The sequence below is a fragment of the Cervus elaphus genome, chromosome 20 (genome assembly GCF_910594005.1).
Source record: "Cervus elaphus chromosome 20, mCerEla1.1, whole genome shotgun sequence".
NCBI classification, from domain to species: domain Eukaryota; kingdom Metazoa; phylum Chordata; class Mammalia; order Artiodactyla; family Cervidae; genus Cervus; species Cervus elaphus.
The window spans coordinates 106,406,858-106,433,576 of NC_057834.1; the positions used below are offsets into that span (position 1 = coordinate 106,406,858).

At 39.0% G+C, this 26,719-nt stretch overlaps 1 protein-coding gene across 1 annotated transcript in view; it reads left to right on the forward strand.

Moving 5' to 3' along the window:
* Positions 1–26,719, forward strand: part of C20H1orf87 (chromosome 20 C1orf87 homolog) — an 82,785-nt gene that overhangs the window by 22,351 nt on the left and 33,715 nt on the right. The window contains exons 2-7 of the mRNA XM_043878735.1: positions 339–573; positions 4,284–4,424; positions 4,998–5,261; positions 9,734–9,849; positions 13,243–13,408; positions 21,254–21,351. Coding sequence (XP_043734670.1) covers positions 339–573; positions 4,284–4,424; positions 4,998–5,261; positions 9,734–9,849; positions 13,243–13,408; positions 21,254–21,351 — 1,020 coding nt within the window. The remainder of the gene's footprint in view (positions 1–338; positions 574–4,283; positions 4,425–4,997; positions 5,262–9,733; positions 9,850–13,242; positions 13,409–21,253; positions 21,352–26,719) is intronic.

Consider the following 26,719-nt stretch of genomic DNA (forward strand, 5'->3'; position numbering starts at 1 on the left):
TGCCTTGACTTTCTTCTTTTTCTAGTTGTAAACACTGAAAATACCTGTTAGACTTTTAAGGAAGAAAGATAAGTAATAACCTTTAGGGTTCATCTTTGAAGCTGCCATTTCTTATAGTAAGGATAGAGCAGATGGATAGATTATAAGGAAGGTAAAGCCTGAGAAAATAACATGGTTTCTCTATGGTAAATGATCCCTAGACAAATAACAAATAACTCATTCAGTCATGCTGTTACCAATATTCCCACCACCAGACTAACGCCTGCCTTTTCTTATGCCAGCTTAGTGCAGGTGGAGTGTGCCCCGAGTAACAAAGTACAAAACTTGTTTCTTTGCAGCAAGGAGAACCAGAAATTGAAGGCAGAAGCTCAAACAGTGCTCCAGAAATCAGTGCCTGGTGATGCAAAGCAGATCTGTGGAGACCCACCAGCTCCGATTGATCCCACAGATCATCAAATCAGTCATGACCCAGATGATGGGAAAGAGAGCAAGCACCAAGAGAACAACCAGAAACCAGAGGACAGCGGGAAACTCCTAACAGGACCACTCAGTTGTAGATTTCTGGATGGCAAAGTGAGTAACAACTTCCTAAACTTTTCTTGGTAATTGGCTAGGAAATTCAGTTGGGTTGGAAACATAGACTCACATCAGTACATGCTTGTCCTAATGGTAATTAATACATTTTGCATCAGATAGAATCAAAATCATTTTTTAAATCTGAAAATGAATTTTGAGGTCATTCTGTATATTGCCTCTTCACTGACAGCTAAATGAATTGGTCAACCTACTCTGTGACTAAATAATGGCTATACAGTGAAGTGTCATCACTTGTGCCCATTTGGGGTGTGTTAGAGGAGGAGGGTTTGTCTGCTTTAACATTATAGGAAAAGATAATTTATTTTCAAAATCCAATGAAATCATGTCTAGATATCAAGAAATTATCAGCACTAAACTATCTTGATAGAAATGGTAATACATTATCATTGCCCTCTGTTAAGAATCAACCAAACAATCCACAACAGATTAGCTTGATAATGATGAATCTAAATGATTATTAATTTGTAATTAAAAAGTAAGAGTAGCAGCAATAGAAAACTGGACCCAAATTAAGACCAACTGATGATTCATTGATAACAAAGTACCATTTCCAAAAATTGCTGAAATTGCAATTAAACAAATATATAGAGGAGGAATTTTGCAGCACTGCCAAGAATGAAGTGACAGTAAGATATTTTAGTAGAACACTGAATTAGAGTCTGCAGTAAACTCTAACATAACTATCTTTAGTTTATAATTTTAATAACCCTTTCTAAATCACTCAGATGCTCACTAGCTTTCAGTCATGAGAATATAAAAGCCTGTGGATTTGTGATCTTTTATTCATTAGAACTCTGCAAAAATTACAATATGGAGTGGCTACCAATTCACCAATGGACCTCAGACCATGTTCTGCAAGGGGGACTTCTCATTTTTCTCCTAAAATTTTTATTGATCCTTCTAACTGTAACATATTATATATTCATGTGAAATTTTGGAAAATGGAGGGAGAATATAAATAAGAAAAAATAAAACACAAAGAAAAATAGTAGTTTATTTCTTTTTCTTCTTTTTTTCATGCATAGATACCAAATACGAGTCATCACATATATGTTCTTTGTCATCCTGGTCTATTCACTTCATATCAAGAATTCTCCCCCAGCTTCAAAAAATTCATCCTAAGCATTATGTTCAATGTCCCTGTGAGAGTCATACTCAGAAGTAACACTTAGAATTTGCTACGTGCCAGGCACTATTCTAGTTTCCCTGGTGGCTCAGATAGTAAGGAGTCTGCCCTCAATGCAGAAGATCCAGGTTCAATTCCTGGGTCGGGAAGATCCCCTGGAGAAGGGAATGGCAACCCACTCCAGTATTCTTGCCTGGAGAATTCCATGGACAGAGGGGCCTGGTGGGCTACGGTCCATGGGGTCCTAAGAGTTGACTGAGTGACTAACACACACACAGAGGCACTATTCTAAGCTCTTTCCATATATTAACTAACTTTCTACTCCCAAGCACTCAGTGAGGTAGGAACTTTTGTTATCTTCAGGTCATAGATGAAGGAACTGAAAACCAAAGAAATCAAGTGCTTTGCCCAGGTCATAAGGCTGAGAAGTGGCAGAGCCACAATGCAGGTCCAGATTCTAGGGCCTTAATCCCCAAACTATATTCATTCATTTATATGGATATAACATGTCTCATTTAATCCCTATTGATGGGCATTTAAGTCATTTCTAGTTTTTCTGTTATAAATGAAAATTTGTTTGACCCTCTCTCTACCCATTTGGGATACAGTGTCTGCATTAGCCACTGTAACAGGCAGAGTGTTCACTGGGTAAGTTGTTCTTGGACCTCCACGTTCTGGATACTTTACTAGCTCTGCAGTGCCAGAGGGAGACAATTTGTCCCTCCCCTCCCAGGATTCAAGAGGTTTCTTATGGGAGGCTCAGCAGGGCTAACACCCACCCATCAAACACAGCAAGGCCTCGTGGGAAGTGCAGGCCCTGACTAATTGGTTCTGTCTGCCGAGTGTAGGATCCTGGCTGGCCAGATGGCAGCCGTGGCTGCCTGGTACAGAGACACTCATTACCACCTTGACTAAGTGGTAAGTGGAATCCTGCCACAGTGAAAGAAGTAAACCAATCAGAGCTCCTTCTAGATTCTTATGCTTCACATATAGATGAAAATAAGCTTTCCTGTCTGGGATGTAGCAGGCAATCTGGACCAGCTGAATTTGCTCTAAACAAAAGTAAACGTGGGTTAAGGACAGGCAAGTGTGAAACTCTGTTCTAAATTACAGGTAAACTCAAAGATAACATTAGGAGGAGGTAAGTAAAGCTGAAAATGTTAAGAGAAGCAATAGTTTCATGAATGCGAGAACAGTAAGATATCTTAGAAATCAGCAAATACAAACTCTCATTTCACCAATGAATAATAAGAGGCCCAGAGAGCTTAAATGATGTTTCAAGATCTCACAGACAGAGCCTGGCTCTTCTCACTGCCAGCCCTAGGATCTTTTGTCTCTTAAATTCTCTCCTGATACATTTTTAAAAATACATATATGCTGTTTAAACTGTTTCTCAGAAGTATCAGCTCTGCTTTCTCTCAGAAAATAAAAAAGAATCTGTGACTAGCAGCAAACTCAGTAGCACAGTTTCAAAAATAAAATTAAAGTGTGCTTTTTGCATCTGGCAGCATGAGAATGAAAGTGTTAGTGCTTTAATTTTAATAATTATCACAGTTGATTGGTAGTATGTTCTTTTCAAAGCCATTTTGCTTGTTTTATCTTGCTTTTCCTCCACAACTGCCTATTCTAGAACTCAGCCACTCCTGCTCACTCAGCCCACTCTAGAGAGCTTTTTTATTTTTCTTTAAAATGTTTAATGACTATAAACCCTTCAGGTTCTATTTATACTGATAGGTTATTCAATATAAACTATTAAATGAGTATGGACAGTCAGTTTTCAGTGAATCCCTCTCATAATGTCTCCTTTCAATGACCTGATATTAAATATGGCCATGTGGTTCAATTTGTACCCTGGATTTCCTTTTAATCAGGTGTGGTGAGGTAACAGATAAAGAGACAACCGACTTTGAAAGAATTTATTACTTACATTTCCCAGGGAAAGGGGGTATGCCACACTGTGCAAGGCCACATGTGGAAGCACCAAGGTTAATCAGGAGGCAGAAGAGTGAGGGAAAAGCACAAGCCACAGCCTTTATTGGGGTTTCCATGGGAAAGGTAATGAGGGCAGGGTAAACAGATTAGAACTGGCTGGTCTGAACAACTCCAGTGAGTTGGCTTTGGGTAGAGGGGCTATCCCCAGCCTGATATGTGGACCTAGGTTCATTTGGGACAGGGAAGATATTGAGTTGGTATGTGAGTTAGATAAGGGAGGTGGTTAGAGATATGGATTTAGGGTTGATTGGTTTGCATATGAAAGATGTGTTTGAAGGCTTACTTTTTCTTTGTCACAGACATCTTTTAACGTACACAAATGCAAACACGTCTAACTGCGCATTTATTTATCAAACTTGTGTTAACTGCATTATGCTGAAATTAATGTTGAGGTAAGCTTTCTTCTTTGGGGATTAAATGACTCAATGACCACGGGGGTTGAAGTCTTTTGGAATGGGAACATGTTTTAAGAATTAGTTGGCTCACTCATATTTTCCTTTTTTTTTTTACTCTTTCTCTTCCCCCATCCCTTCTGATCCTTATTACCATTTATCTTTGCTTCCTTAAGGTTTCCAACCAGGCAAATGTCTACTGCATCTCTCAACCAACTGGAGACCAGTCCCTGTCCTATATCCATGGCCTCCCCAGGAGAAACTTTAGAGACTGGTCCTTAGAACAGATGGCAAGGAGCAGCTCTGACCAACCCAAGGTGTGTATCATAGGAGCTGTTGAGCTGGTTTCTATTGCAGATAGGGATATTATTTGTCAACTGTATATTTTGATGTGGAACAGATAATAAGATGGTCTAAGATAGACTGGTGGATACCACACCTGATATGTCTCATCAGCTTTCCAGGAAACTTCCCTGGGAGCCCACAGGCAAACCTCAAATGTCCCGCCTGACCATCACATCTTCCTTCCCTCTTCCTCCTCCCAGATCCCAGTCTTTAAGATTTATCATTCTAAATTCTAATATAATAAAAAAAAATGTATTTTGTAAAAGACAAATGATATAACTTAAGGAGGCTTCTATCAGAGTATGTGCTCTGAAATGATTTGCTTCTTTTCTTTGCCTAAAGGAAAAGATTTTGAGATATTATAAACTAATGAATACATCCAGATTGAATACTTATTTTCAAGTATAAGTATTCTTCCTATTTGGGACAAGACCTGAATGTGGAGGCTCTGATACCAACTCAAGTACTCTTCTGCTTCCTTGCATTGGTCTTCCTTGTTAATTTGTTGTTGTTGTTATTGTTGTCATTGTTTGTTGTTGTTTCAGGATATTGGCCAGAGACCAAGTGGAACAACAAAAGAAGACACTTTTCTTCTTGCCCTGATCAGAAGAGAACTCAAGTCTCTTCCTTTGAGTTCTGGCTTATTAGACAAACTTCAGAAAGAGCTGAAGATACTGGATCCTGTCTCTTCAGGATTTCTTCTTCAATCTCAGCTGAGCCACCTCTTCTTAAGGCTTGAAGTCCCTCTGCAGTTGCCAACAGTCAAGATCCTTTACCAGAGATTTTCTAGGGGGAGCTCTCCTGAAATGGTAGGACCATCTTGCTATTTTAAGTATGAGTTCCCTTTTGTTTATTTGACTTGTACCCACCAGAGTAATAGAATCAAAAGATAAGTTTCTTTCTTGAAAATAACCTTTACCATTGACCCTTAAGATACAAAGCCTATTTATAGTCATATGTGGAAATCTCTAGTCAGATAAGACCCAAATAGAAGATAGATTTAGGTCTTCTGTTGTTGTTGCTCAGTTGCCCAGTCATGTCCGACTCTTTATGACCCCATGGACTGTAGCACGCCAGGCCTCCCTGTCCCCAACTATCTCCCGGAGTTGGCCCAAGTTCATGCTCTTTGCATCAGTAATGCCGTCCAGCCATCTCATCCTCTGATGCCCTCTTCTCCTTCTGCCCTCAATCTTGCACAGTATCAGGGACTTTTCCAGTGAGTCATCTGTTCACATCAGATGACCAAGATACTGGAGCTTTAGCTTCAATATCAGTCCTTCCAGTGAAAATTCAGGGTTGAACTCCCTTAAGATTGACTTGTTTGATCTCCTTGCTGTCCAAGGGACTTTCAGGAGTCTTCAACACCACAGTTCGAAGGCATCAATTCTTTGGCATTCTGTCTTCTTTATGGTCCAGCTGTCACAACCATACATGACCACTGGGAAGACCATAGCCTTGAGTATATGGACCTTTGTCGGCAAATAGTGTCTCTGCTTTTCAACACACTGTCTAGGTTTGTCATTGCTTTCCTGCCAGAAGGCAATCATCTTCTGATTTCATGGCTTCAGTCACTGTCCGCAGTGATTTGGGAGCCCAAGAAGAGAAAATCTGTCATGACTTCCACTTTTTCCCCTTCTATTTGCCATGCAGTAATGGGGCCGGATGCCATGATCTTAGTTTTGTTTTTTTTTTTTCCCTAATATTTATTCTTAAGCCAGCTCTTTCACTCTTCTCCTTCACCCTCATCAAGAGGCTCTTTAGTTCCTCTTCGCTTTCTGCCATAAGAGTGGTATCATCTGCATATCTGAGATTGTTGATGTTTCTCCTGCCTATCTTGATTCCATCTTGTAACTCATCCAGTCCGATATTTCTCATGATGTGCTCAGCATATAGGTTAAACAAACAGGGTGACAGCAGACAGCCCTGTCATACTCCTTTCTTGATCTTGAACCAGTCAGTTGTTCCATACAGAGTTCTAATTTCTTGACCCACATACAGGTTTCTCAGGAGACAGGTAAGATGGTCTGGTATTCCCATCTCTCAAGGAGCTTTCCACAGTTTGTCATGATCCAAAGAGTCAAAGGCTTTAGCATAGTCAATGAAACAGAGAAAGATGGTTTTTCTGAAATTCCCTTGCTTTCTTTTATAATCCAGTGAATTTTGGCAATTTGATCTCTAGTTCCTCTTCCTTTTCTAAACCCAGCTTGGATATCTGGAAGTTCTTGGTTCACATAATGCTGAAGTCTAGCATGCAAGATCATACCACCATGTACCACCATGGGGTTTAGCCCTGCTTAATTTCTCTTTAAAAGGTTTCCTGTCCCAACTTTCTTTGTCTGCTCTTAACACCATTGGAATAGTTATAGATTCAAGATAACAGGTATGTTTACAAGGGGATCAGTCTATAGGCTCTGAGGTTAGAATGGAGAACTTGATAAAGATGTATCATGACAGTTCCTAGAGATTTAGAGATGGGAGGCATCTTTGACATATAGTTCGTCACCATCATTTTACTAATTAGGAAACTGAAACCCAGAGGATCAAGGAACTTGCTCAGGAAACCGAGAGAATTAATGGCAGACCCAGGACAGAGATAAAGGTTCCCCAAAGATAAGGCCAGGGTTCTTTTTCTGAGCATTGCACTTCCCAAGTTCATACTCTAAGGGAATACATAGCATAGTCCAAGTGTAACAGAATTCTGGGAGTGAGAAAACAATATCCTAAAATAGGAAGAAACAATAGCAATGGAAAAATCATAAATGAGCATGGGTTGATGAAAAATTAGGCCAAAACTAACCTCATAGGGCTAATGTGAAGATTTAGTAATATAATAAATGCAAATTACCTGGCCTCATGTTTAACATTTAGTAGGTTCTATCTCCTGCCCACTCCTAACCTGCAAAAATAGAATTGGTTGTATATTTATGAAAAGTATTTAGCAATACAATGTCAACCTATTAGTGTAACCTTTATGAATCTTCAGTTCAAGTCAATTTTCCAGCCTGAGTCCTAGTTTTTATCAGGACCTTATCTGGCTTCCTTTCCCCACTGCTACCCACCTCCACAACCCTGGAGTTGTCTGCCCATCAGAGTCCCTAGAATAATCATCCAGTCAAGCAATGGAAATGGATGACATTCTTTTAGTCTTTTCCTATGTAAAACAAAAAAGAAATAGGTAAATAAAGCCTTGCCCCCAAGTAATCTGACTTTATCTTTTGAATATATCTAAATATAAGTATATAATACGAACAAAGCTAGTGGATGTGATAGAACTCCAGTTGAGCTATTTCAAATCCTAAAAGATGATGCTTTGAAAGTGCTGCAGTCAATATGCCAACAAATTTGGAAAACTCAGCAGTGGCCACAGGACTGGAAAAGGTCAGTTTTCATTCCAATCCCAAAGAAGAGCAATCCCAAAGAATGCTCAAATTACCACACAACTGCACTCATCTCACATGCTAGCAAAGTAATGCTCAAAATTCTCCAAGCCAGGCTTCAGCAATACGTGAACCATGAACTTCCAGATGTTCAAGCTGGTTTTAGAAAAGGCAGAGGAACCAGAGATCAAATTGCCAGCATCCTCTGGATCATCGAAAAAGCAAGAGTTCCAGAAAAATATCTATTTCTGCTTTATTGACTATGCCAAAGCCTTTGACTGTGTGGGTCACAATAAACTGTGGAAAATTCTGAAGGAGATGGAAATACCAGACCACCTGACCTGCCCCTTGAGAAACCTGTATGCAGGTCAGGAAGCAACAGTTAGAACTGGACATGGGACAACAGACTGGTTCCAAACAGGAAAAGGAGTACATCAAGGGTGTATATTGTCACCCTGCTTATTTAACTTCTATGCAGAGTACATCATGAAAAATGCTGGGCTGGAGGAAGTGCAATCTGGAATTAAGATTGCTGTGAGAAATAACAATAACCTCAGATATGCAGATGACACCACCGTTATGGCAGAAAGTGAAAGAACTAAAGAGCCTTTCGATGAAAGTGAAAGAAGAGAGTGAAAAAGTTGGCCTAAAACTCAACATTCAGAAAACTAAGATCATGGCATCTGGTCCCATCACTTCATGGCAAATAGATGGGGAAACAGTGGTAACAGTGGCTGACTTTATTTTTCTGGGCTCCAAAATTACTGCAGATGGTGATTGCAGCCATGAAAATAAAAGACGCTTACTCCTTGGAAGGAATGTTATGACCAACCTAGACAGCATATTAAAAAGCAGAGACATTACTTTGCCAACAAAGGTCCATCTAGTCAAGGCCATGGTTTTTCCAGTAGTCATGTACGGATGTGAGAGTTGGACTATAAAGAAAGCTGGACGCCAAAGAATTGATACTTTTAAACTGTGGTGTTGGAGAAGACTCTTGAGAGTCCCTTGGACTGCAAGGAGATCCAACCAGTCCATCCTAAAGGAGATCAGTCCTGGGTGTTCATTGGAAGGACTGATGTTGAAACTGAAGCTCCAGTACTTTGGCCACCTGATGCGAAGAGCTGACTCATTTGAAAAGGCCCTGATGCTGAGAAAGATTGAGGGCAGGAGGAGAAGGGGATGACAGAGGATGAGATGGTTGGATGGCATCACTGACTCAATGGACATGGGTTTGGGTAGACTCTGGCAGTTGGTGATGGATAGGGAGGCCTGGCATGCTGCAGTTCATAGGGTCGCAAAGAGTTGGACACGACTGAGCGACTGAACTGAACTGAATATATATAATCAATATATGAGACTTGTGAGAGAAAGAGAGAGAAGGTAGAGGCTAGGTCATGCTGTTGTAATAAAGAGCCCCAAAGTCTCAGTGACTTAAAAGAACGAAAGCTTATTTTTCATAATGAGTCCTGCCTAGGCTCTTCTCAGTACCATCATCATCTTAGCTCCAAATCCAGGCTGGTGAAGCATACACTCTGGAGTATTAGTGGATGTGATGGCAGAGGGGATGAAAAGATATCTGGGCGGGTTTCATGTCAGCAGTTTAATCCTCAGCCCAGAAGTAGTGCATGTCACTTCTGCTCTCAACCCACTGGCCCAACTGATCATCACCCTACTCAACCATAAAACAACCAGGAAGTATCATTTTACCATAAGGGAAAATAAAAAGAATTGTTGGTCAAAAAAAAAAAAAAAGGCACTAGTAATCACTACAATATATTTTAAAATCTGTTTTAAAATTTTCAATGCTAAAAATTTTCCAAATACATTTTATCTCAGCAGGTATCTTCTTTCCCCTAAGTGTAAATTAAATGAGGATGTTCTCTTTGATATTTAATTTTCAGGTGAATTATGAAAAGCTACTCTGGTTTTTAAAAGTTGCAGCTTCAGAAGATACAGAGCAAAACAAAGGAGTTGAGGACAGCAATGTAAAAGAAACTCAGAGTAGTAGCCATCAAAGGTACTTTTCTCCCTATCTATGGGCATGGTGTGTACAGACTTCCAGAGCTGGCAGGGATCTTGGAAGTAATACACTTGAAGACTTCACCCCGTGCAGAATCACTCCGCTCTTTACCAATTTTGCCTTTTGTTTATAGTTTTCTTTTTTCCTTCCTGTGCAGGCATGCATACAAAGTTATTTGCAACAATGCATCTTTTTTTATGAGATTGCCATGTGAAAATGAAAAACCTCGTTATGAAATAATAAATGAGTGTGTACCAGGCAGAGTTCATGTCCACATGGTGTGATTCCAGAAATATGTTCAGACAGTGAACTCCTGGGTTATAGGCACTAGCAGAAAAAGGCTTGAGGTACAGAAATCAGTAATTCCTTCATGTAATCTCAAAGGAAAGAAATAACCCAACATAAATATAGGATGTGAGGAATAGCATTAGAGATGAGACACAGTAAAGCACGATAGTCTGTGCTCTCCACCAAAAATGGCAAAATGCAGTGGTTAGGAGCGTAACTTCTACTGACAGAGACCTAGACTCCGTTCCTGTTTCTGCCCATTTTGTGACTCTGTAAACTTAAGCTGGTCACTTACATTCTCGTGCTTCTATTCTCCAGCTGTTAAATGGAAACAGTGATAGATTTCCTTTCACTTTATAGATTTGTAAGAGGAACTGAGTTAGTCAATGCATAGTTCTTAAAAGTGGTACCTGATAGGGTTTGTTACTATTTTGAAACTATCCCTGGAGGTTCAGATAGTAAAGAACCTGCTTACAATGCTGGAGACCTAGGTTAGATCCCTGGGTCAGGAAGATCCCCTGGAGAAGGGAATGGCTACCCACTCCAGTATTCTTGCCGGGAGAATTCCATGGGCAGAGGAGCCTGGCAGGCTACAGCCCATGGGGTTGCAAAGAGTCAAATACAACTGAGCAACTAATACTACTATTACTACTACCAGAAGACATCCTTTCCAGTTCCAAATAATGTGACATAGTTGTTAAAAGCCACGGCATTGAAGTGTATCACTTCACTCTAGGAAAAAGGCCGGGTTTCCTATAAAAATGTCCCCGGACTAAGTGATAGACTTGATTCCTTTCTACAATGTGCACTGTGCCCTTTTTGATTGCATTACTTCATTCTACACGCATCCATTGAATGCCAGCTGCTTGCCAGGCACACTTTGCTGAGCACAGTGAATTCAAAGATTGGCAAGGCCCAGTCTCTCCCTCAAGGGCTCACAGTCCAAAGAAAGTGATGCTGCCATATGGGTACACCATCAACTATCACTTGGAGCAACTTCCCTGCTGAGAGCCATAAATCCCTAGCAATATTTAATAATCAGCAGCCATACTTCATATAGTACAGATAGTGAGATTTGCAACCAGAGAAGTAGGAGATGATGCATCAGAACAAATGGCCACTTACTGGCAGATATGGATCTCATGAATCCTAGACAGGAAGCCTTTCCTGAGCCCTAGAGTAGGTTATATCTCTTTGCTGTATAACCTCATAGCCCTTTCTTTTTATAGTAGTCATTGTGCTTATAATTACTTCTTTGACATTTGAGGTAAGGAATAGTGTCTTTCCTGGCCAACTCAGTGTCCAGCATAGTTCTAGCATAGTTCCTGGCACATGGGAGATGCTCAATAAATATCTGTGGAGTGTCATCGGCACCTCCAATTATCCAAAGAGCTTGCATTATTTCACTTGCAGGAACATTTGGATATCTACTATATAAAAAAGGTCCATAAAGATATCATTTTGAATTCATCAGAGAAGGTGCTGCTCTATATAAACCAGACAGTGTGTTTGCAGAAGTGCAGGACTGATGGCCTGTAATGAATCCAGGCTCTTTATTAATTAATGTACAGCTCAGAAAAAGTCCCTCCCATGTTCTGTCAGGTAGAGCTTTATGTGGGACAGCTCTATGATATTTAAAATGTCTCCAGCATCACCAGTGGCAACAGCTTTCATCACCTAAGTTGGACCAGATGAAGTAAACTCCTGCAGCAGGTTTTTCTATAAAATCCACCAGCTGCAGTAAATGGGCTCCATATAAAACCTCCCATTCAGTACTCCGTGTACTGAGCCGAGGGCCAAAGTCTTTCTTATTAATTCCTTCCTACAGAAACTGGTGTTACAAGAAAAGCAAAGACGAAGGAAACCTTCTGATTCAAATCTGGAACAGATATATCAGATTGGCAAAGCCAATCAGCCCACATCTTACGGAACAGTTTGCAAGGGAGGTCAGACAGAAAACAACAGCTAAACAAATCAGGAAGCAATCGCAACCTGAGGGAAACTTACTACAGGAAAAGAACAAGGAAATTTGAAAGAGTTTCTCAAGCAGGGGGTTCAGGAGCACTAGGGGGGCTGACTGTGAACCTCAGTTCCCAGTGCCTCACTCAGAGACATCATACTGACAACTGGAAACTGACCATGGTGGGAGTTTTTGCACCATGAAAATTAGTAAGGCTGCAGATTACGGCTTTATCTTGGAGAGCTGGTCATTAATGATTTACCAGCATGCCACTGAAAGGAAACTGATTTACATGAATGGAGTTTGGGGGATGTCATAGAATGTCTGTCTAGAGAAGTGGAGCCTAAGTTGAAACAGAGGAAACAGGAAAAGCTTCACTCTGAAGGAGATAGCACAGCTTGGATCTGGAAGGACACATACACTGAATGCTAAATGAGTTAACACCTCAAAGTAGTTTCATAAAATAAATGACTATAATACTTTATCACCTTGTTGTTTCTCACCAATCATTTAAAGAAACAACAAACAGATACACCATCTTAGTAACTATATATATATGCATGCCAGATGGTAAGTAAATAATTGTTCCCACACATTTTCTGGGTTTTCCAGATTCAAAGAGCAGAGTCATGGATAATGAAGGAAGTTTACCTGGTTCAAGATTTCCTTCCAGATAGCTTCCCTGGCTACAGGGATCTGGTAGGATCTGCTTTGCTTGTGGCAATGGACAGTTTGGGAATTTGCTATCAAACTGCTATTGATATTTGCTATCAATAGTTATCAGGACTTACAAAAAGTATTAATAAAATAAATAGGTAAGTAAATTGCTATGGTCAATTCTAAGTTTTCCTCACCTGGAAAAAAAATTAGTGGATTACAAGTTTTCGTCTATGATCTAGTTGAATGGATTGGTACCTCTGAGAGAAGAGACTGTGGAACTCATTAGACTAGAACAAACTTTAGTTGACCTGTGCAATCTCCACATGCAGTCCCGTGACGAGGTTACCCAGATTTAGGAGTCCTTGCTGGGTGGGTTCTCTGGTTCCACGGTGTATAGCAGGGGTAAGAGATGTGGTATGAAAATATACAGCAGCTTTGAATAACTCATCTTTTCACAGCCTTTCTCCTGCTTCTCCAAGCAGTATCGCCCCTCAAGACTACAACTCACAGTCAGAAGTGAACGAGAGCCTGTTGGAAGTCCTGAAGATGGCGCTGAGGGCAACCAAGGCCAAACTCAACATAGAGAAACTCAATCTGAGTTTTCGAAAAGAAGATCGCTCATTCTCTGGCTGCCTGCCCCCACCCAAGGTAACCTAAATTAGATTTCAGATTCATTCATCTCCAGAAGGCTATCTTGGGGCACTGGGTCTATAGTAAGAAGGTGCAGTTCACTAAGAATAAACATGCTGAGATCCATAACTGGCTAGCTTTGAAAGTAGGAGTGCATATATACTAATTATGTAGGTTCTAGGAAAATTTTAACTATGTAAGTTCAGTATTTATTATGTAAGTCTAATAGTCCCTTCCCAAATTTTAATCAACTAAGAGAAAAATAATGAGGTAAAGAAAACAGAATGTTTACAGTAAAGATTTCCTTTTCCTGTTTTTACCTCTAATTTCTCATGTAATAAATTGGCCATCTGTTTGGAAATCAAGCCATTTCTTGTTTAATAGAAACTTTAAAATGAGGGCTTCCCTGGTGGCTCAGTGGCAAAGAGTCCACCTTCCGCCAATGCAGAAGACATGAGTTTGATCCCTGGTCCAGGAGGATCCCACATCCCTAAGCCCATGTACCACAACTGCTGAGCCTGTGCTTTAGAGCCCAAGAACCTAAACTACTGAGCCCATGTCCAGCAGCTACCGAAGCCCCACGCCCCAGAGCCCGTGCCCTGCAACGAGAGAAGCCACCGCACTAAGACGGCTACACAGCACAGTGAAGAGTGGCCCGCTCTCACCGCAGCTAGAGAAAGCCCACACAAAAGCCATGAAGACCAAGCACAGCCAAAAATAAATAAATACAATTATATTTAAAAATCAATTTTAAAGGGATCAAAAGACACTGAAATGAAAATTCAAATTTAAAAAAGGCCCAGTTTTGATCTGTGTTCTGCCTGTGGATTACATTTCACAATTAACTTATTTTCTGCATCCAAGAAGGGAAAACCAAGAGTGAAGAATTGTGAAATATGCCAAATTGGTCCAGGAATTACCTACACTGGGCTGTTTTATGCTAACAATAGACAGTATGACAATATCCAAATAATATTTCACAGTGGAAAACAAATATTTTTTCCAAGGATAAGTGTTCATTTATCACACCCTCTACCAGCTTCCTGTGAGGTCAGCAGGTGGTACTCTGTTCTTTAGGGACACCAAAATTGTAGGGACTGATGTGGTTTATTGCTGACAGAGATTAGCAATGCTGTTTGGGAGCATTAATTAACTGGGTAGATATGTTTCATAAAAGAGGATCCAGAACCATATTAACTCATGTGTGGTATTTAGCCAAACAAACTCCAGCATGAGGTTACCTTGGATACAGGTAAAATAATAGTGACCACATTGACTGCAATTCCATTCACAACAACTTGCACCACCAAGCTTTGCTGAGTTCTTCCTAAACTGCCAAATACTACATTAAATGTTTTACTTATATTTACTCATTTAACATTTACAGGTAAATGTAAGATCTAGGTAGATGTTATAATAGCCATTTAATAAATGAAATAAACCACTGATTCTCAGAGAAGACAACCGAATCTCTCAAGGACCACAGCTAGCAAGAGGCAGAGCCAGGATTCAAATACAGAATACTGGACACTGAGAGACAGAATTGGAACTCCAATAGGCAGATGATAGCTGGAAGATTTCACTGAGTCCAGGATACAGGAATTAAAAATCCAGAGGAGGAGAAAGGATTGTAACTTATAGGGGAAAAAAAGGTCCTGAAGCAAAGATTGGAAAATGCCTTTCATCCAGGTAAACAGGGGTTAAGAATTGAGAGTCAGAGAATTCAAAAAAGCAAGTGATGTTTTCTAAGAAACCAAGGACACAATATGCTGAAAGTGGATTCTTATTCTATGACAGAAGTAACTTTTTATGAACTTTTTCATTTATACAGTCAACTAATTATGCAAAGGCAAAGTCACATGATAGTGTGTATGTGTGTGTGTGCGTGTGTGTTTATACATGAATATTAAACACGCAAGCATGTTTCACTAGAAGAGAGAACATTACAGGAGATTCCACACATCATAAATGGCCTTTATTATGTTTTTGAGAGGATTAGCAGAAATTGACTAAGCAGTAATCACTTTTTGTCAGATTAGAAAATACATAATAGTATCAGTAAAGCTTGAATGTTCTCAGATGACACTCATAGAATGGAATATGAACGACTTGAAAATCAAAATAAATTTGCTTAAGCTCTTTGAGTCTCTGATTTTCCATCTAGAAAAAAGTGGGCTCCAAATAACTATCTCCTGCGTCTATTGTGAGGATTAAGTAAGATAAGTATGTGAAAGCACTTAGTATACTGTCTGATATGTGAGGCACTCAGGAAATAGGTTTCCCTTCCATATATATATATATATATATACTTTAAAATTTAAAATCAGTGTTTGGTGAAATTACTGCTGCAAAATAGTCTAAGGAAGGAGGCTCTTTCCCAGGGTCAAGTGATGGCCACATGGAGTGCTGGCTGTCAGAGAAGGCTCTGAATGTCTTCCCCCCACAGCTGGCCCTGAAAGCTTAAATTTGTGGATCATATTGAAGAAAATGGGGCACATTTTCCTTGAAGCTGGTCTGCCTCTCATGAGCCATCTGGCATCTCTTAAGACATCTGGAACTCACTCAGAGTATATTACAGTTCTGGGAGGCATGGCAAATAGAACTGTGTTTCCCCAGAATGTGAGATAAATTGAGGCCCAACGGACACTGGATATGACATGCAGCAGCAGTTGCACCCCAACATCCTTGTTGCTGGACACAGGACTTCAGAGGTGACTGGGAAAGGCCATCTGAACTGTTCCTCTTTTTGATCAATAGTTCTAAACGGCAGAAGGGAGACGATCTCAGACCTCCTGAAGTTTCCCATGAGACCTATGCACCCTGTATTCAGAGGGACAGAAGAGCACATGCCCACAGCCAGTATTGCAGAGGGTTCGCGGATCACCTGTACCTCCTCAGATAACTTACAGCTGTTCTGAGGGATGATCTATGGGTCTTATCATTCAAATCAATGGCACTGTCCCCATTCTCAAAGGACAGCATAAAAACCTATCTCATATCTGTCATCCTTGTTCTGTGGACTCACTCATTCTGTCCCTCTGTCACATCCTTCATTCAATGATGGCTCAGGAAGGACTCCTGAGGGCAATGTGGATCCACATACATTTATTTATTAACTTCCCTGGCCATTATTCATATCAGGTATGATGGTAAAGAATCCACCTGCAATGCAGGAGACCCGGGTTTGACCCTTGGGTCAGGAAGATTCCCTGGAACAGGGAATGGCTACCCGCCTCCAGTATTTTTGGAGAATTCCATGGACAGAGGAGCCTGGCGCATAACAGTCCATGGGGTCACGAAAGAGTTGGATGATCAACACTTGCACTTTCTCGTCCATGGATTGAATAGGCTGTGGAACCTAAGAAGTTTCCAAGCATAAAGGTTCAGTTTAACACTTTTATACATAATCCGTATTCTTTACATTCTGAACTCCTTTCTGCTCTATAACGCAAAGCCCTTCCAAACTACTCCCAGACCTTCCTGCCAGGAGGAACTGCTAGAACACAGGTTACTCTACCTCTAATTACTCTTTGCCTGATGTTCATGCAACCTCCTCACTATCATCAGGAGGGAATCCCATTACTGAGTGAACAGGGGCTTAGGAATGTGAAATTTGTTCCCTTGGCAAGACTACAGCTATGATACTAGTTTACCAAGTGAACAAAACTGTAAGACATTCTTTTGCAGTTGGCCAGGCTCCTTTTTTGTGTTTTGTTGTTTCTCCATCAGTACCTTCTGCCCTAAAATATAAATGATTTATACTAGTTTCAAATTGTTCCCTACTTCCAAACCAATCGCCATCTTTCTGATCAATATGGCATGTTTATTCTTGCATTCAACATACTAACCACACAGTGTGTTCTGGGCAGTGTGATAAGGCTCTGAGGACAACACACAATTATGATTTCAGTCCCAGAGTTCTCCAGGAGCTCAGGGAAAAGGTAGTATTTAAAATATGTTACAATTTTGTATGACAAATACGTTGGTGGCAGTAACTTTAAACACAGAGAAGGAATAACAACCTAGCCTCACCCAAAAATTCCAGAGGAGATAAAGCAAATCCTGAATCTTAGAGGACATGATAATTTGGCAAAGTGTTTTGGTAGGGCAGAAGAAGGGACAGGAAAGGTTTTCTAGGTAAAAGGTGCAATGTGAAATGTTACTGAGATGAAAGAGAACATGGCTAGTTCAGGGAATGTAAACTACTCATATAAGCAAATGAATATATGAGTGTACGGTGACTGGGGACGGCGGGAGATGCTGCTCAAGTTGATGTCAGAATGGTTGGAGGAACCAGTTTCTGAAGGGTCTTTCTAAGGAGTATGACTTTATCCTGAAGCTCCAGTGGAATCATTGAAGAATATTAAACAAGTGAACGATATGATCAAACTTGAAATTTGAAAAGAGCACTCTAATAGATAACAGAGAATTAGAGACAGAGAGAAACTTTAAAAGGCTGTTCCAGTAATTCAAGGAAGAAATTATGAGAATTTAAACTGGAAAGTAGCAGGAGGGATGGAGATATTAATGAGGTAGAAAAGCAGGTCTTGGTGACTTAACTGGACATAGACCCTGAATTAGGAGGAATGAAAAATGACTCCCAAGGTTCTAACTTTTACTAGATGGTGGTACCATTCTCTAAGACAGCAAACAGAAAAGGAGTTTGGGGAGGCAAAGGAAAGGATGATGAGTTCACTTCTGAGCATGTTGATGTAGCTTGAGAGTAAAGCTAAATAATGACGTAAGGGTCTTCAATATGGAGTTGAAGCTTTGGGAGTAATTAGGATTACTCAAGGACGTAATAGAAGGTAAGAAGGGAAGGTTGAGGAGGACACCTGTAGTTAAGGAGCAGGTAGATGAAGACAAGCCAAGAAAAGAGACCGAAAATAATCAAAAGAGACATGGGAGTCATCAAGAAAGCCAAGAGAAGAGACTTATGGAAGGATGGCAAGATCAGCCATGTCACAGGCTGCAAAGAGATCATTTGTAATTGGGATTGAAAAGTATTCATTAAATGTAAAACTTCCGGAGTTACTAATGACTTGGTAAACACAATTTAAGTAGAGTGATGGGGTAAAATGCAAATGAAGCCATAAACGGGAAGGAAGTAGGGAGAGCATCTGTGCATCAGTCTCTCCAGGAGCATTTTGAGGAAATGAATATTTATTTTACTTGTCATTTTCTAAATAACATAGGTATTTTATTTACATTAGATTTTTAAATGCCCTTACAGAACCAAAGAAACTATATACAACCAAACATTTTCTTATTGAATAAGGACATCATAATGAATAGTCATGGATTTTAAAAATAATCCTAGATAACACTAAATTGCCAGGATTTTCTGGTTGATGTTTCTATTGCTCTTCCACAACTGTCAGCAGTCAGTTCGTAGCAGCTATCAATCAATCTACTTCTAGGAACCCTGATGTACTATTTCTAATCTGCTGTTCATTTAGCCTAGAGCAAAACTCAATGTTGCCAGAAGTAAATAAACTGTTTTTAGAATAACCTGTTAATACTGATGTTTAAAAATACAATAATGTGCTCTAATCATGAGGATAAGTTGATTTTTATTTATTGAGTAAAATGGCATAACATAACTAATTTCTACCACTCTATTTTTGCCAACCTATGCCTTTACCTTCAGTACTTTTAAATAATTCATTCATTCCTAATCCATCTATATATTCATTTATTCAATAAGTAATTTTCCTGGAGAAGGAAATGGCAACCCACTCCAATATTTTTGCCTGGAAAAGTCCATGGACAGAGGAGCCTGGCGGGCTGCAGTCCATGGGGTTACATGACTGAGCATGTGTGCACAAGGGTGGAGGGAGATGGGTTGGTAGCAATAAACTGGTAGAACTAAAAAAAAAATTAAAAGTAATTTTCAACACTGTGCTTGGCAATGGTGATAAGAAAATGAAGGAAACACAATCCAACCCTCAATAAACCAGTCTTTTAGAGATGTTCTAATGAATAGATATTTACTGCTCAGTGAAAAGGGGTATAAAACTATAGTCGAGTGTAGTTTCTAAAAAGCACAATGCTCTTTCTCACCCTTTATTTACACATCCATTTCTTCTGCCTGGGATTATCCTCAACTCCTTACTTTTCTGGCAAACTATTATTCCTTCTTTTCATGCTTTATATCTGTCTTTTTCCTTCCCTGAAGTACTCCCCTACAGCTAGTAAGTAACAGGTTTCTAACCCAGATTGGTTGTTTCCTTCCAAAAAGACAAATGAAGATTAGGCTTTTGTCACTCTATCAAAATGTAGGTTATGTTATTCAAGTATGGTCAGACCAACAGATCAGGAGGTGATTGCCGCTGAAAAGATAGCTTGTTCCTCACGGTTCCCCGGAGGAGGGGCACAGACACCACGTGGGCCACAGGGTGAAGCCCCAGAGCCGGTCTGGAGGCAGAGGGGATGAGGGGAAGTGTGTGCAAGAGCATTTACTGTGGGGAGATGAAGCAGGATAAGAAGGCTTAGGATTGGCTAGTTTGAATGATTTCAGTGGGCTCTGGGGCACAGGCGCCATTCCTAGTTGCCTAGTACTTGGCCCTGGAGTAATCAGGACCTGGAAATAGTGTGCCAAGTGTGAAAACCTCAATAAAAGAGGTAATTGGCTTGCAGATGAAAGACAGACTTTCAGATAAGTCCTTTACTATCTCTAGTAATTGGCTAGCCCTGGAAGAGGCAGTTTCTCCAGGGTCAGCAGGGCCCCATGATGGCCAAGCAGCAGATTAAAAAGACACGCATAATACAGTCACTATGTGGAACTTCCTCTCAAAATAACAACAGTAGCTACAATTAGTGTAAACACTAAATAAAACATTTCCTTTCTTTTCTTCTTTCTTTGCTTCTTCCTTCCTTCTCTCGTTTCTCTCTCTCTCTCCCACTCTGTCTCTTTCTTGTACTCTTGAGCCTCCTTCTCCTCTTTTCTTCCCTCTCCCCTCTTCTCTCTCTCCTCTATCTCTCTTTTTCTTCCTTTTCCCTCCTTTCCTTCTTTTCTTCATTTCAACATATATTAGTCAAATGCCTCCTAAAATCCAGGCATTATTCTAACTGCTTACTTTCTTCTGAGAAGTGGAAAATACTAATCTTATTTAGTAGGTGAAGTAATTGGACATAAAAAGATTTAGCAACTTCCTGAGGTCACACAAATCATACACAACATTTCCAGTGTTCAAAATAAATCATGCCTTATTCTTAAGACTCTGTGTTTAAACAGTATGCTAAACACACTACAAAGACTATCACAACCTAAAAGTTTGGTGTGTTTGAATCTAAGTATCACACACCCACCAACTTGAAAACTGAACTGGTTTGTTGGCTAGACTCAGAAACCATTAAGTACTCAGGAAGTTGCAGTGACCCTTCATTCATCCATCGAACAAATATTAATTGAATATCTGGTTTCTAGACTAAGTTCCATCATTTATTAACCATGTGACATAGAGAAAGCCAATCTAAGTCTTGGTTTCCTCATATATAAAATAAAACAAGATTCTTTTGTAAATCAAAGTCTGTATTAAAAAATACTTTTTGATTCACCTATATAATAAGTGTGTATAATTTCTGGGCCTTGACCACTCATTCCATAGCTGTCAAAAATGTAAGATCAGCATTTCAAAGTACAGTGGCTTCTGAGTAATGAACCATGCCTCTGTGTCAAGCATAAAAAATTTGCTGTTGATGAGCAGTCCATTGAACATTCTTGTCCTAAATATTATTCTAGTGGTATACTCCACTCCTGGTTATTCATTCTTTGTCCAAATTATGTAAGTTCTAATAATGGGAATGAAATTCAAATCAATTTAATTATATTGAAATTTCAAATCTTTTTCTTATTTGCAGGTCAGGGCTATATGTGGGAAACACGGATTATATCTGACTTTGAGTCTTTTGGAAACATTGCTTAACCATCAAGATTTGGGTTACCAAAATGAAATAAAGTAAGTTGATTTTTTTATTTACACAGTCCTTTATTAGAATACCAAATACATAAGTCTGTCTCTAGGCTAAAGTTTTGTATGTGAAACAATCAATTTATTACCTAAAGACAGAACAGAGTTAATAGATGTTTGTTTATATTAAGATCACGGGATCCTTTTGGCCATAGAAAAATGAAAGCAGTAAACTTCCACTTCCAGTTTGCTGGTAAATGGCAAGTCGGATTTACCATTTCATTTTAAACAACTAAAATATAGGACAAAACATATGACATGATACTTTCTGGATGACTTTGGACATCAGGAAGCACAGAACAGTGATTCCTGAGAGAAGGGAATGAGGTAAGCTCAGTTTACTGAACAAGAAAGGGGACTCCAAATTTAGCCCAGCATTCTCCTTGAGCTAAAGGAATAGAGTATGAAGTTGAGGAAGGCCAAGAAGTCTAGAAGACTTGGTACAAAGTAGCAATGAGGCGAGATACCCCAAGAGTCCCAAGATATCCCAAGAGTCCTTTTTGGAGACTTCCAAAGAGTTATCCTGAAGTCTTCACATGAAAACTTGGCTAATGTATGCATTTGAGGAAACTACCCAAGGCCAGCAAAAGAGACATCAAGAGAAAAAAGTAGAGAAATTTTTAGATCTCACACAGAGTTGGGAATAGTTCCAATTTCCACTAGTCAGAGAGGAACACATGTGGGATGGATTAGAGTCCTCAAAATGGTATTATGCTATAGTCAAGCCTAATGCATGAGAAACTGGAGTCTCAGAAGGAGATAAGACAAATAGAGGGAAAGAAAAGAATGTTGAAAAAATAATAGCTGTAATTTTCCAAAATTGAAAAAAACTATAAAGACATGGACCTAAGAAGTTTAATGAACTTCAAATATAAGGAATTTGAGGTAAACCATACGAAGGTTCCTTATAATCAGATTGCATAAACCAGCAGTAAATTAAAAACCTTAAATGCATAAGGGAAAATGACAAATTACATAAAGAGCAACAAAGATAAGAATTATGACAGATTTATCAAAGATAAGAATTATAACAGATTTATCATTAGAAACACAAACAATAAGACAGTAGAATAACATCCTTAAAGTATTGAAGGAAAATGATCATCCTGAAATCCTACATCCACCAAAACTCTCTTTCAAAAACTAGTGGGAATTAAGATGTTTTTTACACACACAAGGACTTCCCAGGTGGTGCTAATGGTAAAGAGTTCACCTGCAATGCAGGAGACTACACATACAAAAGATGAGAAAATTCATAACCATCGGAGCAGTACTGCAAGAAATAGTAAAAAAAAAAAAAAGGCCTTGGGCAGACGGAAAATAATCATTTTTAATCTGCAGAAAGAGATGAAAAGTATTGGACATAATATGTCAATGAATAAAAATACAATTCCCTTATTTAAAAAAAATCTCTTTAATAATCAATTGTTTAAGATAATAATAACAATGTACTGTGGAGTTTGTAACATAATAGAGGGCAGCATTTGACAACAGCATAAAATACTGGGAGGGGAAATAAAAGTGTACTGTAAAAATACCTGTATACTGTCAGCTAAGTGGTATAATTTTGGTTGAAGGAAGAGTGTATTCAGTTAAAAATATGAATTGTTGTTGTTTAGTCACTAAGTCATGTTCAACTCTTGTGTGACACTGTGGATTGTAGCCCACCAAGCTCCTCTGTCCAAGGGATTTTCCAGGCAAGAATACTGCAATGGGTTGCCATTTCCTTCTGCAGGGGATCTTCCAGGGACTGAACCCAGGTCTCCTGCATTGCAGGCAGTCTCCTGCATTGGGAAGTGGGTTCTTTACCACTTAGCCACCTGGCAGGTCTGAAAATACTAATAGAGAAGTTTAAATCGAATAATCACACATAAGTACTAAGAATAGACCAAAAAAAAATAAGGAAAAGAAAACAAGAAACAAATAGGACAAGTAGAAAATAAATGCAAACATAATAGATTTAAATCCAATCATATCAATAATTGCAGTAAGTATTAATGGTTCAAATGCATCAATTAACAGGCAGCAATTTTCAGATTTCATTTAAAAAGCAAAACCCAACTAAATGCTGTCTGAAATGAACCCTTTTATAATATAAAGGCAGACCCAGTTAAAGTAAAAGGATGGAACGTGATATACCATACTACTTGGTATGAATGAAAAATAAACTGGGATGGTTACACTAAAGTCAGATAAAGTAGATTCTAAATCAAGGGGTATTACCAGAAATTCAGTTCATCAAAAGGACATACAGACCTAAATGTTCATGCCCTCAAATAACATAGTTTCAAGTTAATAAATTAAAAACATAAAACTGGAAGGCGGAATAGATAAATTCACAATTTTATTTACAGAATTGAACATATTTCTGTCAGTAACTGACAAAAACAAGTAGACAGAAAATCAGTAAGGCTATAGAAAACTTGGTTTTTCCAGTGGTCATGTATGGATGTGAGAGTTGGACTGTAAAGAGGGCTGAGCACAGAAGAATTGATGCTTTTGAACTGTGGTGTTGGAGAAGACTCTTGAGAGTCCATTGGACTGCAGGGAGATCCAACCAGTCCATCCTAAGGGAAATCGGCCCTGGGTGTTCATTGGAAGGACTGATGGTAAAACTGAAACTCCAGTATTTTGGCCACCTGATGTGAAGAGCTAACTCATTTTATAAGACCCTGATGCTGGGAAAGATTGAAGGCAGGAGGAGAAGGGGACGACAGAGGATGAGATGGTTAGATAGCATCACCAACTCAATGGACATGAGTTTGGGTAAACTCCGGGAGTTGGTGATGGACAGGAGGCCTGACATGCTGCAGTTCATAGGGTCACAGAGTTGGACACGACTGAGCGACTGAACTGAACTGATAGAAAACCTGGACTATATTATCAACTAACTTGATGTAAGTGGCAATTACACCCCACACAACAGCAGAATACAGATTCTTTTTAAGTGTTCATGAAATATTTAAAAGATAAACCCTATCCTGAGCCACAAAACAAGTCTTAGTAAATTTAAAAGGAATAAATCATATAAAATATGTTTTCTGACCACAAAATAAATAAATTAGAAATCAAAAAGCAAAAATAAAACAAACCAAAAATAAAGCAAAATCCCAAACATTATGAAACTAAACAATACATTTTATAAATAACCAAAGGCCAAAGAAGAAATCACAAGGGAAATTAACAATATTTTAAACTGAATTCAAATGAAAACACAACCTGACAGTAACCTTTATCTTTTTTTTCTTTTCCTTGCATTTTATATCCAATCCATAAGTCATTCATGAATAAATCAACCCTATCTTGAGACTATGTCAAGATCCTGCTCCTTTCTCACCACCTCTATTATTATTTAACTACACCCCATCCAAGCTACCATTATGTTTCTCCTGGATTATTATAATGGCCTCCTAACTGAATTCTCCTTTTCCCTTGTCCCTAGTTTATCCTCAGTACAGAAGCTACAGTGGTCTATTAAAGCCTGAAACAGTTACTGTCACTGCTCTGCTTATCACACTGAAAGAGCACCTTATTTCACACAAAGGAAAAAGAAAATTGAAATCCTCACAAAGGGTTCTACACGATCTGCCCTCTTCAACTTCTCTGGCTCCATCTACAATTTCGTTTGCTCATTCTGTTCCAGTCACACTGTTCTCCTCTTCTTCCTCAAACACACCAGGCACACATCCACCTTAGTACCTATCTTCTGAATGATTCCTTAACCTAGAATATTCTTTCCCCAAATATCTTCTTGCTAACTCCTTCACCTTCTATAAGTGTTTGCCCAGTGTTACCTTGTTTATAGGCTTACATTAAACACTATTTAAAGTTGTGGTCCCCCCATCCTTTCTTCCCCTTAACCTGCATCCCTTTTGCTTTCTTCTATACACTTACAAACGATTAATGTACTAGGTAATTTACTGGTGTATGATGTTTATTGTTGTTATAAATTAATCTGTGATAGACTATAGACTGTAGTGCCATAGGATAGGCAGAAACTTTATTTATTGATGTATCCCAAGTATATAGAGCAGTGCCTGACACCTAGTAGGTATTTGACAAATATTTATGGAACTGAACTGAACTAGGGGAAGAATAAAGTTTCAAAATATTGAGGAATGCAGATACATAAATTTTCCCTAATCCTTACCTCATGGTCAAATTGAAGAAGGCCTTCCCTAACCATCTCATCAAAATAATGTTCTTTGTGCTATATTCTCTCTTAGCATTCAGTAATGTTCTTTCCTATCACTTATTACTATTTGTAATTATGTATTTATTTGTGTGACTTGTTAATTTAATGACTAGATAGTGATCTCCATGCTGGCAAGGATCATGACACATTATATTCCACCATCTTGTAGGCCAGTATTTGGTACATGATAGACACAGGGTAAATATTTGATTAATCCATTTATTCATTCATTTAACAAATATTTATGGAGTGCCTACTGTGTACCAATTACTATTCTAATCATTGGGAATATAGATATGAATAAAACAAAGTCCCTTCCCTTATGAATCTTCTATTCTAAAGGGGAAGAGAAACTATAAATAAAGTAGACTATGTGACATATCACATGGTGATAAAGGTTATGAGAACATCAAGTGGTAAATAGCAGGTTGAGCCTAGCCAATGAATTTCCACTAGATCAGTTTTGGACATGGGAGTTTTACTTCTGTAAAATGTTGGAGGTAGTTGGGTGAAGGTGAGGGAGGTGGTTAAGCAGGAAAAGCAAAAAAGTGGACTAAGATCTGAGTAGAAAATCAGTAAGCTAAAACTGAGACTCCCACAAGGCCCTGGTATAAAAGGCGAAAATGCAAGTGTCAAAGTTCATGTTATACTCAGTATACTTGATAGAAGTTCAGGTCCAGAACGAAGATTCCAGGAATCAGAAGTATGAGAATAAGAGTGAAAGAGAACAAATGAGGTTAGGCTACTTATTATATCAAAATTCTCAACTTCCTACCATTGTATGTGTATTATCAGAGAAGCACACTGATTTTTTATTCACCTATCTTTGACCTTTGAATGTTCAAGGACATCAAAACCATGAGGCCAATGAAGAATTGCATTTATAAGTGATAAACCTGTTTCATCCTTAAACAGTCATTGGCTAAAGCTCTTCTGTTGAATTAAATTCATTCCGTTAAGGGCTTTGTATGCAAACCTATATCCTTAAGAGATTATAGATGCAATTTAGACATACATTTTAGAAGCTGAATGCATGAATCATTATTTTAGTACATATTGTCCATTAATCTGCTGTTCTGTTGGGAACCCATTTGGAATGTGGCTGCTTACTAATTAGCAGGATTCTAGTGCTGAGCTGCTTCCTGATTAAATGTCCTTTAA